At 40.1% G+C, this 13,926-nt stretch overlaps 1 protein-coding gene across 4 annotated transcripts in view; it reads left to right on the top strand.

Moving 5' to 3' along the window:
• ANO6 (anoctamin 6) overlaps positions 1-13,926 on the top strand; it is a 189,717-nt gene that overhangs the window by 43,372 nt on the left and 132,419 nt on the right. For 3 of the 4 annotated variants that reach the window (XM_032248379.1, XM_032248383.1, XM_032248382.1), the window contains exon 2: positions 4,517-4,576. The exons of the other annotated variant lie outside the window; for it this stretch is intronic. In XM_032248379.1, coding sequence (XP_032104270.1) covers positions 4,517-4,576 — 60 coding nt within the window. The remainder of the gene's footprint in view (positions 1-4,516; positions 4,577-13,926) is intronic. 4 annotated transcript variants of the gene reach the window in all.

Below are 13,926 nucleotides of genomic sequence, written 5' to 3' on the forward strand. Positions count from 1 at the left end.
TTAGGATCTTAGGGACACAGTTCTCACCGTCAGAACCATATACTCAGGGGTAAGGTAGACCTGAACGTAAATAACTTCTCCTTAGCTTTTATTTCTAATTCCAGATTGGCTTAGACCCTCTATCCTTGGTGAAACTTTCCCTGGCCATTCAAGGCAAAAGTGATTCCACCTTCCTCTGAATGTCTGTAGCCTGAACTGACTGTACCATATTTATCTTTGGGTTATGATCTTTTCAGGTGTCTGCTTCTTAACCCACTTACAAATCTCTGCAAGTTAAAGACAAAGGTTTATAGGTTAAGCCTTTATAGGTTAAAGATTCTACAGGCAAAGTCTGTGGTTCTATGTCATTGATCTGTAAACTCCAGTTTTTAGAGTATTAATAAATTTGTAAAAATCTATAAAATTTCATAAAGAAGTTTTAGCCCTAGATCACCATACTTTAAAAAATTTATTGCATTGTGGTCTGAAACCGTATGTCTTAAAGTGTAAATGATTAAGTTGGCACATAAATGTGGGATATCATTTGTTTCTCCATACTTGTTTTGAACGCTGGTGCCAAGTCTTTAAAAAATCGAATTAATATTACTGTTACACTTTCCCTTTCATTAGTTATCAGCCTTTTAACTATAAGCCAAGCTTTAAAAAGTCACTAATAAAATATGTGAGGCTTAACCTGGGTAATACAGTGAGACCTCATCTCTACAAAAACCTTAAAAAATTAACTGAGCATGGTAGCGTGCACCTGTAGTTCAAGCTACTAGAGAGGCTGAGGCAGGAGGATTGCTTGAGACCAGGAGGTGGAGGTTGCCATGAGCCAAGGTTATGCCACTGCACTCCAGCCTGGGTGACAGAGCAAGACCCTGTTTCAAAAAAATATATTTGTATATATTTATATCTGAGGCTCTAGTTCTTTGAGTTATGGGGTTTAAAATGTCATCAAATTTAAGTGGCAGGAGCAGAAAGAGTCCTGAATGATGAGGTGGGAAACTCATTCAAGTCCCAGCTTGAGTCACTTAACAGGGTGAACATGATTTAGTCAGAAGCTTCATCAACTCCTGTTTCTTCACAAGGCAGATGAGGCCATCAGCATCACGGTGGACAATAGTGGGATTTTCACCTGTTGAAGACTCTTATGGGTGACTGTCTCCATGTTGTGCTAGTTCAATTGCATCCATCTATTTATCTGTTATATTAGTTTGCTGGGGCTGTCATGACAGAATACTTTAGACTGAACCTGTTAAACACTAGACATGTATTTTCTCACAGTTCTGGAGGTTAGGAAGTCCAAGGTCAAGGTATCAATACATTCCTTTCTTCTGAGTCTTGCCAACGGCCATCTTTTTTGTGTCCTCACATGGTCTTTCCTCTGCATGCGTGCATTCTGGTATCTTTCTGTGTCCAAATTTCTTCCTCTTTTAAGGACACCAGTCTGATTGGATTAGGGCACACTCTCACAGTCTCATTTTCTGCTTAATCACCTCTTTAATGACCCTGTCTTTTCCAAATCCAGTCACATTTTGAGGTATGGGGGTTAGGGCTTCCACATCTGATTTTTGGGGAGCTATGATCCTATAATACCTATTTAGAATGGCACTTATGAGCCAGGCGTGGTGGCTCATGCCTGTAATCCCGGCACTTTGGGAGGCTAAGGTGAGTGGATCACATGAGGTTAGGAGTTTGAGACCAGCCTGGCTAAAGTGGTGAAACCCATTTCTACTAAAAATACAAAAATTACTCAGAAATTGTGGCAGGTGCCTTTAATCCCAGCTATTCGGGAGGCTGAGGCAGGAGAATCACTTGAACCCAGGAGGTGCAGAGGTTTCAGTAAGCTGAGATTGCACCACTGTACCCCAGTCTGGGCAACAGAGGGAGACTCCCATCTCAACAAAATAAAATAGCACTTACTTGTTTTAAATTATGTATGAAGAAACTAGCATAAAGAAGAAATCAAATAGTCCTCCACTTATGTAATGCCTATTATTAAAAGGGGAAGTGTGCAGGTGTATGAAAAGATAAGTCGACCCGTATTGAAGGGTATAAAAGAAAACTTAACACTGTCTCCCAGTGCTCTCCTAGGCAACTTCTTTAAAAACATTTACACAAATATTTGCTATACAAAGGCCAGGTGCAATTTTTAATGTATTAATGTGTCATAGGGAGTACAGATATCCCTACATCTGCACACAGATTTGGCTTTTAAATAACTACATAATATTCCATTGTGTATGTGCTTTAATTTACCTGATCACCTATTAATGGGCACGTAGATTGTTTCCAGGTTCCCCTACCACTCCATTACAAACAGTGGAGCTAGATTCCTTTTAAAAATCCAGGGCTGGGCACCTGGCTCATGCCTGTAATCCCAGCAATTTGGGAGGCCAAGGTGGGAAGATCACTTGAGGTTAGGAGTCTGAGACCAGCCTAGCCAACATGGTGAAACCCCATTTCTACAAAATACAAAAATTAGCTAGGTGTGGTGGTGCAGGCCTTTAATCCCAGCTACTCGAGAGGCTGAGGCAGGAGAATCGCTGGATCTGGGAGGCGGAGGTTGCAGTGAACCGAGATTGTGCCACTGCACTCCAGCCTGGGTGACAGAGTCTCAGAAATTAAATACATAAATAAATACATGCATACATAACCAAGATGAAATAATGAAGAGCTACCTAAGGGGAATAACTGGCCCCTGATCTTACTGAAGACAATCTTTTTCACCTTCCTGTTTATTGGCCTTTACATGAGTTGTTGTGAAAGGCATTTCATTCTTTCCTGTCCTCCAGTACCTGACCACATGCCAATACCTCTTCTTTCTGTATAATAGGAAGGGAAAGCATTAGGTCATAGTCCTCCCCAGGAAGAAAGGTCTGTCTGAATCATTAACAGGCATAGACTATTTTTAGTTAAGGAAAACAGTTTTTCTTGTAAGAATTGCTATTTCCGTGCTCAGGGCAGCACATGGATCCTTTCTGGCTGCATCTACCTATTGGCGAGGGGCCAGCTTTCTAATGGAATGTGAGCACTCTCACTGCTAATCAAGATTTACAGTGGAAACCAGGACGCCTGGCCGCTTATTGGATTTGCAGACCCTCCAAGCTAACAGCGGCAGCCCTGAGATTAAGTGCGGTGCAGAGGCTCGGTCCTTTTCCCAGACCCTCCCTTCTTCTCTGGGGCCAGCTTCTTAGCTACAGGTATCATCTAGCATTATTTTATAAGCTGTGCCATAGTGCAGATGTTCTTTTCTGAAGAATTACTTTCACTTCTGACTCATTTTGGAAAATGAGTCAGTCTATCAGAGGTATTCTTCATCTCTAGACCCCTGGAGAGTTCATTTTCACCTGGGATTTCTAACCGCATGCGGGCAGTGCCTTATTTACCCAGATGTGAGAAATAACAGCAATGAATAGTCGTCTTCTAAAGGAGCCCTTAATTCCCTGCAGAATCCAGTGTGAATGCCCAGAGGTAGCTTATGCCCTTATTAGTGTAAATATTTCTGAGGCTTTGGTTTTGTGATGCTTATGGACGTGCTGTGTGTATGGGCTTTGGTGCAGGAAAAACATAATTTAGCAACAGATTTAAAAGGTAGTCTGGAGTGTTTCTAATTACTGTTTGTTTAGTTCACCATTGCCTAATAAGTGGATTTAAGTAACCTCGGGGGTAGGGAATGTAATGTTCATATTACAGTCAACCATGCAAATCAAATTCTAACTAAGTATTGCAGAGAACACACCGTGGAGCCATTTCGTGGAAGTATTTCATTGAATTTTAAATTTAGAACTGAGAGCATTTTGGATTGGGCATTTTTCCCACCTGTCATGCATCAACATGAATGACACATCCATGTGTGGTACAGTACCATTTAAGATCTTTTGGTGGCCTTCAGGATTTAGCTTTCTTTTTAATTTGACATTATTTTCTTTTTAATTTTCCCATCTTTCATTGGCCATAATAGGGAACTGAAGTATTAAGAGAGCCTAGAACAGTGGTTGTCAATCTTGGTTGTAGCTTGGCGTCAGCCTGGGAACTTTAAAATTACTGATGCCTGAGGCCACCTCCAGAAATCTGATTTAATTATCAGGAATGCAGCCTACACTGGGATTTCTAAAAGCTCCCCAGAGGATGCTATTGTGCACCATGGGTTGTGAACCACAGACCTAAGATGTCAGGGCCTTGTGAGCTCATCTCATCCAGTGGTTCTCAGCCCTGGCTGCAGATTAGCATCATCTGGAGAGCTCGTGAAAGAAACACTGATGCCCCACCACCTGAAACTACCTTTCTAGAGTCTATTTAGAAGGCTCTCAGGTGATTTTGATGCACAGCAGGAGCTAAGATTAACTGACATGATCCTAGCCATTCCATATTATAGATAAGTAAAAATTAGAGCAGGAAGGGTCAAATGGCTTGCACAAGGTCAGGTCCTTGTCATAGAGGCAGGTCTGATGCCTCCTACTGCTCTGTCTGCAGCCTAACACCATCCCTTATATTGGCCTATTGTATTTATTGATGCCTCCTCATCCTTCAGGTGATGTCCCCGCCTCCAGGCCTTTTCTGACTCCTCACACTCACCTCCCATCCAGCCTGGGTAAGATCCCGTTCCTTTGTATTTGAATAGCATCCTTCCTTCCTTTTCCTCTCCAACTGTCAGTTCAGAAGAACAGGCCTGTGTCTTTCTTGTTGTTTCTGTAACAGTAGTGGGATTTCAGATAATATTTGTTGAATTGAAGTTTCCTAACTTTTTATTCCTCAGTCCACATGGATTGCTGAAAATAATCCATTCTTATATGCATGCTTCAGAAAACAACTTCAGAAAGCAAAACTTATTTTTATTTATTTATTTTTTGAGACAGAGTCTCACTCCATCACCCATGCTGGAGTGCAGTGGTGTGATCTCAGCTCACTGCAACTTCCACCTCCTGAGTAGCTGCAATTACAGGTGCATGTCACCATGCCCAGCTAATTTTTGTATTTTTAGTAGAGACGGGGTTTGCTATGTTGGCCAGGTTGGTCTCGAACTCCTGACCTCAAGTGATCCACCACCTCAGCCTCCCAGAGTGTTGGGATTACAGATGTGAGCCGCCATGCCCAGCCACATAAGTTATTTCTTACCTGTCTATGGCTTACTGTACTGTGGGCCAGGATCTTAAAAGCAGGAATAACTTCCCACCCTGCCTTCGGGGAGAGAGAGTTTTCGCAAAAAATGTTTGGCAAGGATACTTTGATGATAAAATAATGAAAACAAGATTTCAGTGACCTTACACATTACCCGAGGTACGTACAACACCCAGGGACCTTCGAATAACATACAAGTGTGTATGGCATAGCAAAAGGGAGTATGTGGCATTACCTAACAAGAAAAAGTGTGTGAAGTAAATGATGCTATTTTATAAAAATATATTTTAAGGACTGAATAATTATTTGGTGCAAAAGTAAATGGTGCTATTTAAAAAAATACATTTTAAGGACTGAATTATTGTTTGGTCCAAAAATAAAAGTAATTGCCATTACTTTTTTTTTTTTCTCTTTTACAAAATCAAGATTACCTGAAAGTCATTTGCCATTACTTTTAGTGGCAAAAAAACACAATTACTCTTACACCAATCTATAATATTTTAAAGTAGCCACATTCTGTTAGTGTAGCTGAATTAAATCCTTTGGCTTCTTTGGATTAATATGTTTGTCTTTTCAAATGATTTTTAAAAACTCTTCTCTTACTGCAGTTTACTTAGGATCATCCTTGGCCAGTGTTCTACTTTTACTGGAAACATATTTTCAGATTTGTACTATTTGTGTTTACCCTTGTAGCTGTACCAGAGACTTTTCTCTAAAAGCAAGATAATAGCTAGCATCTGCTTAGCCTGCTGGTGGCCAGGAGGCTCACTATCGAGATGCTGGAAAGTAATAATTTTCTTGGGTGGAAAATACATAGTTAAAATTTTTTGGAACTAAAACCGCAAACTGGGCTACGTTGTAGAGTAGACCCCGAGATGTTAAAGATGATGCAAACAGGACAGAATAATAACCTAAATGTGAAGATTCACTTTGAAATCTTAGTAAGACTTCATACTTCATGCATTATTTTCAAGAGCCTTCATGTTGGAGAGTAAGTGGTAATGTGGCAGTGTGGAAGTGTAGTCACTGTATATTATGGAAAACCTTCCTAAAACAAATATTCCCCAAACTTTCAAGAGAAAGCAAATAAATTTAGTTGGAGGTAAATATAAAACATTTTTATATTAAATAACTTTTATTGAGTAAAGATGCAAATTTTTTTGGTCACGATAAAATATGAAGATCTGAAGAACCACCTTTTCTCTTTTTTTTTTTTTTTTGCTGCTATGTAGGTGAAAAATTTAACAAAGAAAACCTATTGATGAGTAACCTATTTCTATCACACTAACTTCAGAGGCTCCACAGTGCATTATGGAAGTGAAGAGAAGGGACAGGAAAGAAAGAAGGGTTTTTTAAATACGTAAGGCTCCGTTTTTAGCGTTTTCATCTATGTCATGTCATCAAACCTTTATAACTTATAATTAGGACCTATTTACACCAGATTTTTACATTTACCTGTGTACTGGAGAGAGGACCCAAAATTTAAATTCAAGTATGTCTGATGTCCTTGTGTCTTTCTACTGAACATAGCCTTTCATGTCATAAGAGTAGATAATTCTCCAGAAGAGACGTTATTAACTCTGAGCGTTTACCATGCTGGTGGAAGAGGGCTGGCTTTAGCTTCCCTTAGAGTTTTTAATAAACACCATTAAGTTGACTAGAAAAACTGTTGGCAGCGTTATGGAAAAAAGGGAATCCTTGTAAACTGTTGGGAATATAAATTGCACAGCCATTGTGGAAAACAGTATGAAGATTCAAAAGAATCAAAAATAGAACTACCACATGATCCTGCAGTCCCACTTCTGAGTATATACCCAAAGGGAATGATCTCAGTATCTTGAAAAGACATCCACACTTTTGTGTTCATTGCAGTATTATTCACAATAGCCAGGATATACAACCTAGGTATCCATTGATGGATGAATGGATAAAGAAATTTTGGTGCATATATACAGCGGAATGTTATTCAGCCATGAAAATGAAGGAAATCCTGCCATTTGTGACAACATGGATGAACCTGGGGGCCATTATGCTAAGTGAAATAAGCCGCAGAAAGACAAATACTGTATGACCTCACTTACATGTGAAATCTAAAAAAGTCATAGAAGCAGAGAGTAGAACATTGATTGCCAGGGGCTTGGAGGTTGGGGAAAATGGGGAGATGTTGACCAAAGGGTACAGAGTTTAAGTTAAAGATGACTAGGTTCCAGGCATCTAATGCACAGTATGAGTGGTGATGGGATGTGTTCATTTGATAGTGGTAATTGTTACACGTTGTATATCAAATCACATTGTGCATCTTGAATATATTCAATCTTTGTCAATTAAATATTTTAAAATGGAAGAAAGGATGGCCAATTTTGATCAAAAGTCATACAGTGTCAGGTAGAATTTTGTGATCAGACTCTCAGAAACTACATATTTGATTTGGGCAAGGCAGCCAAGCAAACTGGTTGATAATTTGCTCTTTTTTTAGGTTGATTCCTAGGTTTGAGAATCCTGGCTTTCCTACCTACTAGCTGTATGGTTTTGGGCTAGTCACTTAATCTCTTTCTGCCTTAGTTTCCTCATCAGTAGAATGGGAATGATAATAACTTGACTGCTGTCGATTTTCCTCTTACGTGCTGTGAGCTAGAAAAATGTAGAAATTTGTAGAATGGTTCTGTTCTGCCCTAACAAATTGGGTTTTTTGCTATGAGCATTGGTCTGCTTCCTATTTAAGCCTACCCATTAGAGCCATTTCTTTTTCACAGGCACAGGGATCTCCTCTGTTGCTTCCTGGGAGAATCCTGAAGGAGGCTTGCCATGGGGCGAGTCATCCTTGGAAACAGAGGCATAGTGTTCTAAATGAACTGAGAGTTACTAAGTGGTCTGAATACACTTAGGGTAAGGAATGTTATCGCAAAGCATTGTTCATTCATCATGAGTCACAGAGGCTCCCAGAACTTTCTCATGGAGCTCATGCTTATCTCAGCAGCACTGGCCATAGCTGACCACTCCTTCCTTCCTGAAATTCTTTTTTTACTTGGCTTCGTGATGCTACTTTATCTTGATTCTGCTCACTGCTCACTTGTGCTTTCCCGATCTCTCCTGCTGGATCCTACTCTTCTGGCTCGTTCAGTTTGGAGCACCCAGGGATTAGTGCTCTGACTCTCTTCCCCATCTCCACATCTTAGGTGGTCTCATTTATTTGCAAGGCCCTGAATGCCATCTGTATGTGGATAACTTCCACATACTTATGTCTACTCCCTATCTCTCCTTTGCTTTACAGCTGTCTGCTTTACTTCTTCATTTGGTTATTTAGTAGATAAGTTGAACTTATTTCCAAAACCAAATTACTGATTTGTTTCATGAGCCTACACTTCCTCCATTGTTCTAACCTCTGCAGTGGTACCACCTAGTCACTCAGGCCCCAAAGCTGAAGTCATCCTTGATTCCTGACTTTCTGTGACACCTCATATTATCAAATTCAAGCACTCCTAATCTCCTGTGCCCACAACAAAATCTGAGCCTAGGCCACTACTAAGTTTTACAAGGACTCCTGTAATTGCTTCATGCTACCATTCATGTACCTCTTGGTCTGAGGTCACAGAACAGTCACAGTGATCCTTCTCTTTTACACCTTTATACTGTCTGTAGTGGCTTCTCTACAAACAGTATAAAATCCAAACCCTTGACCATGTACTGTAAGGCCTCTGCTACCCCTCCACCCTCTTCTCTTCCTGCTCTGCCTGTCTCTCACTGTGCTGTAGGCTACACCTGTCCCTTGACATGTCACCCCTTGCCTGGCCACTGTCCTTATCCTCCTGTCAACCCTCTCTCACCTCCTAACTCCTTTCTCATCTAGGATGCTTCGTGCTGCACTTCATTTAGTTTCACTTGAATGACCTACTCAGAGCTGTCACCCTGACTCATCTATCTGAAATGTCACTGTTACTCTGTATCCTCTTAATCTGCTTTGCCTTCAAAACATTTATCTCCACCTGAAATTAGTGTATGTATATTCGTTTGTTGTCTCTATCCCAGTAGATTGTAAGCTCCATAAGGACGTTGGTCTAGTGCTTAATAAGTTGTACGACTGAAGGAGTTAGTAAATTAATGTTCTGGGATCCCTGTGTTAAAAAAAAAAACTAAAGAATCAAACACCTTTCTCTGGACCCTTAGATCCCTCTCCACCTCTTACCATTTCTCTGTTTCCTTTTAAAGCAAAACTTCTAAAATGTTGCCTACATGTACTACAGCCTCTATTACTCATTTATTCTTCAGTCTGTTACAGTCTGGTATGTTTTTCCATCACTCTTCTGAAATTGATTTTGGCAGAGTCATTCAAGACCTGCGTGTGTTGCTGCTTCCAATGGATACATTCCTATCTTATTGAATCTCTGAGTGGCTTTAAGCGCAGTTTTCTTTTACCTTCTTGAAATTACCTTCTAACTTGGCCTTCCTTCTTCTCTACTGGCCATTTCTTGATCCTTTGCTGGCATTTCCTTCATTACTTGGCCTCCTGGGAATGCTGAGAATTCTTCATGCTGTGGTTTAAAGCCATACTTCTCTCTACATGCTCATCTATTTCAAGGGCTTTAAATACCACTAATTTGCTGACTCTCCAAGGTGTGTATCTCCAACACTGAGCTCTTCGGAGTTCTAGATACCGTACCCTCCTCCCTCCTTGACAGCACTCTTGGATCGATGTCTCATGTCCAAGAAGGAACTCTTGATTTGCTTCCATGTCGCATCTACCACATCCTGCCCCTACACTCTGTGTCTTCACCATCTCAGTCAATTGTACTACCATCCTTACAATTTATAAAGTCAGAAGCCTGCACATCACCCTTGTCCTACCTCTCCCCCAACTACTTCTAGCTTCAAAATGGTTTTGAATGTCTTCACTGTCTCCACTACTATCATCTTAGGCCAACTTCTTTACCTGGACTTCAAGCTTAGTCTAATGACTGGTCTGTTGTTCTACCCCTGCCACGGAAGTATGCTCTGATGTGGTGGTGCCATGCCGTTGCTTACCTGTCAGTGCATGGTGTGATGGCTCCTTCCTCCTGGTCAGCCTCATTTGTTCCTCAGCCTCTCATGTCTTCATTGACCTGCAGTCACACTGATCTTTGATCATATCTTTGAGCACACCAAGATACTTTGTGCTTCAGAACCATTGTCTTGCATTTTCTTTTTCCTTGCATGCTCTCCTTTTAGCCCTGCATAGCCAACTCCTTCTCATCCTTCAAGTTTCAACTTAAATATCACCCCTCAGGGAGGCTCCTCTGACCCCCCCTGCCCGAAATGCTTTCGTCTCTTAATCTCTGCTGTATCAACTTGTTTATTTCCTTCTTATCTCCAAGCAGAGTCAGTTATTTTAAAAGGACTTATATTTAGTTTTTATTATGGAACATAAGCTTCCCTGAAAAGGGACATTTTCTGTTTTGTTCACTGTTTTATCTTCTGCATCTATCATGTGCCTGGCACATCGTAGCTGCCAGAACGCTGATTCTTATGTTTATGTGTGTTCATGCCGTGAGCTCCCCATCTTTTTTAAGGGAAAAAAAAATGAAAAGTTTTTGTCAAAGTTTTACATAATTAGTTACAATGTTTACGTAATTTGGAAATTAAATAATATTGCAGGTTTTGTTATGAAAACCAGCTGCATCTCCTTTTCTCTTCTCTGTTCCCCAGAGGCCAGGATTTTTAATTGCAGCTGATTCTTTTAGTAATTACCTCTGTATCTCTAGTTAACATATTAAATTATAATTGATCTGTTTTTCAGTTTTAAGTATTATCTATTGATGCAGAATTATTTAGCTCTTTTTCACCTACTCCAGCCCCCTTCCCTTCTCTCACAAACTTTCCCAATCACCATTCCCTCAGTTGTAATTGTGTTATAATTTTGGTAAGATCAATATGCAGCGTTTATTGTAACTATGTAATACATTCCACAGATGAGCCATGTAATACAGTTTGATTACTTTTCCTCTGGAGACTATACAGCAGATATTGATTTTATTTCTTAATTTTTCATATAGTTATGAATAATTCAACCTCACACTTTTACCCAATTGTAAATCTCCTCTCAATGTAATCAGCCATGCATGGAATCCTGTCAAATTTATCCTTTGGGGGAGATTCCTCCCATAGCCTTCTGATCCCCTCCACCCTGCCCAGGTTGCCCTTTAGACCTTGGCCGCACGAGGGATTCCTTTTCACCACCATCCGGAGGACTCCATTTGCCTCTCTTATATTGGAGCCCTACATTTATGTCTTATTTTTTTGTTGGTTTACTATTTTATTTTGGTGGACTACATTTCCCAGTGTCTTATGGAGAAAGGGTTTAAGGCAGGTAATTTTTTTGAAACTTGAGAGTCTGACAGTGCTTGTATTTTTCTCTGGCTTCCAGTTGGTAGCTTGACTAAGTATATAATTCAAAGGTGGAAATTATCTGCTCTCAGAATTTTGAAGTCTTCTGCTTTCAAGAGTTGTTCTTGAAAAGTTCTTGCCATTCTGACTCATGATCCTTTGTATGAAAAACTTTTTCACTCTGGAATTTTGTGGACTTTTCTCTGAACTCAGAGTTTAGAAATTCCATGATGATTATTATGGTGGAAACTCAGTAGACCCTTTCATTATGGCAAGCCTCACCCGATTCCTTTGTTTCGAATTGAAAATTATTATAGATAGATAGATAGAGATATATTTTAGAGATAGAGTCTCGCCCTGCTGCCCAGGCTGGAGTGAGGTGGCACAATAGTAGCTCACTCCATCCTCAAACTCCTGGCCCAAGCGATCCCCTGCTCCCCAGCCCCCAGCTACCTTCCACCTCAGTAGCTAAGACTATATGCATGCACCACACTTGGCTAATTTTAAGATTTTTTTGTAGAGACATAGTCTCTCTGTGTTGCCCAGGCTGGTCTTGAATTACAGACCTCAAGTGATCTTCCTGTCTTAGCCCACAGAGTGCTGGGATTACAGGTATGAGCCACCTTGCCCTACCCCCAACTCCATTTTTTAAAGGAAAAAAGTGTCCTTTTTTTTTTTTTTTTTTTTTTTTTTTTCCCCCAGTTATGGGAGAAAGGTGTTCTTTAATTCCTAATGCTCTTCAGTTTGGGGAAATTTCTTTGACAGTTACTTGCCTTCCATTTTCTCTGATCCATGAATACTGCTGTTATTTGGATATTGGCTATCCTGAATTGGTCCTCCGATTTTCCATGTTTGCTATTTTCCATCTTTCTTTGCTTAGCTTTATTGAACATTTCCTGAATTTTATCTTTCAAGCCTTCTGTTTTCAATGTCTGCGATCATTTTAATTTTCAAAAGCTCTTTTTTTAATTCTCTAAATATTTCTCTTTCTCCCCCCTCTTTGATAACATGTCCTTATTTCATGGATGCACTTTTCTCAGATCTCTGATGATACTAGAGTTTTTTTATTGTTTGTTTTAAATTTCTTTTTCATATGATTTTTCTCTCTTCACCAAGTTGCTTTACTGTTTCTCTGTTAGATGCCTTCTTAGTGTCTGGAAAGTCTTGTCCCTTCTAATTTTTGAGTAGCTATCTAGAAAGATGGCTGGAAGTTCTGTAGTAGTGGATGGCATTTGGCAATTATGGACTTCACTGTAGGGTGACCTGTCTGGCTATTTACTTAGGAAACTCTGTTAGTAATTTTAGGAATTACTAAAACCCACCCCACCCACTTCCCAAGTTAATCATCAGACCAAGAGAAAATATAACCAGTCAGAAATCTAAGTGGAAGTCTAGGAGTCTCACCATTCAGCAGTAATGTTTCATGTAATCTGTCTTTTCGGTATGGGTTCCCCATCCTTAACTGTGCCTGGTATCCTCCTGTCTGAAGAGCCTTTGTTCATTCTTTCCAGAGAAGACATTTTAAGTCTTTTCCTAGGTAGGGTGGGGTCAGGAGGCAACCACTTGTCTTCAAGCCATAAGAAAGGGAATCTGGGGGTCCAACTCCTTATTGAACAGACTTTCAGCCATTCTCCTGCCTTACCTTCAGCCCCACTTCCAGAAGAGCCTGTGCTGCCACCCTCTTGAGGGCTTATAATTTAAATGCAATTGCTTTGAGGCTTTCCTATTTTAGCATTGCACTTTCTACAATTGGCCAAGTCAGCTGCCACTTGCCTAACACAATGTCTCCCAAAATTGTGTTACCATCACTCTTCTTTATTCTTTGTCTTTATTGGTTTATGTTCTACTAGTATTTGAGGAGGGGGCAGAACTAAATGCATATATTCAGTCCTCTATCTTTAAATAAAGTTTCACTGACATGAGTTTTTAATTGCTTAGGAGGCATTTGATCACACTTGTGAAACAAATTTCTGTGTGATTCGCGAGTCTCCATTTCACCAACTTCAACTCTTTTGTTACACTGGGGGGCGAATACATGGAAAGCCCCTGGACCAAGGGTTAGAACACTTGGGTTCCATTCCCAGATTTGCTACACTCTTTAATCCTGGGCATCCTGCCTTGTCATTATTTCCTATCTATAAGACTAGAGAATTGACAAAGATGATTTTAAGATCTCTTATTACCCATAGATATATTTCCAAGAGGTTGAGATCATTGTGTGTAACTGAACACCAGAATAGGAAACAGAGTTGTGGCAGCCAATTGAAGAAATGTAAAGTTAAGTTTCTCCTTGTATTCTTTAGTCAGTCTCAGTAATTCTGACATTTTCAAAGTCAAGTAAAATTGCAACCCACATTTCATGAACAACAGCTGTTAAAAGGTTAAAAATTCTGAATTTTTTTCCCTCTGGGCTATTTTCAGCTGATAACAGTTCAGCTCCAAAGCATACTTGGATTCATGTTCTCA

The sequence above is a fragment of the Sapajus apella genome, unplaced genomic scaffold, assembly GCF_009761245.1.
Source record: "Sapajus apella isolate SASKATOON/1434 unplaced genomic scaffold, GSC_monkey_1.0 scaffold66, whole genome shotgun sequence".
Classification (NCBI taxonomy): Eukaryota; Metazoa; Chordata; class Mammalia; order Primates; family Cebidae; genus Sapajus; species Sapajus apella.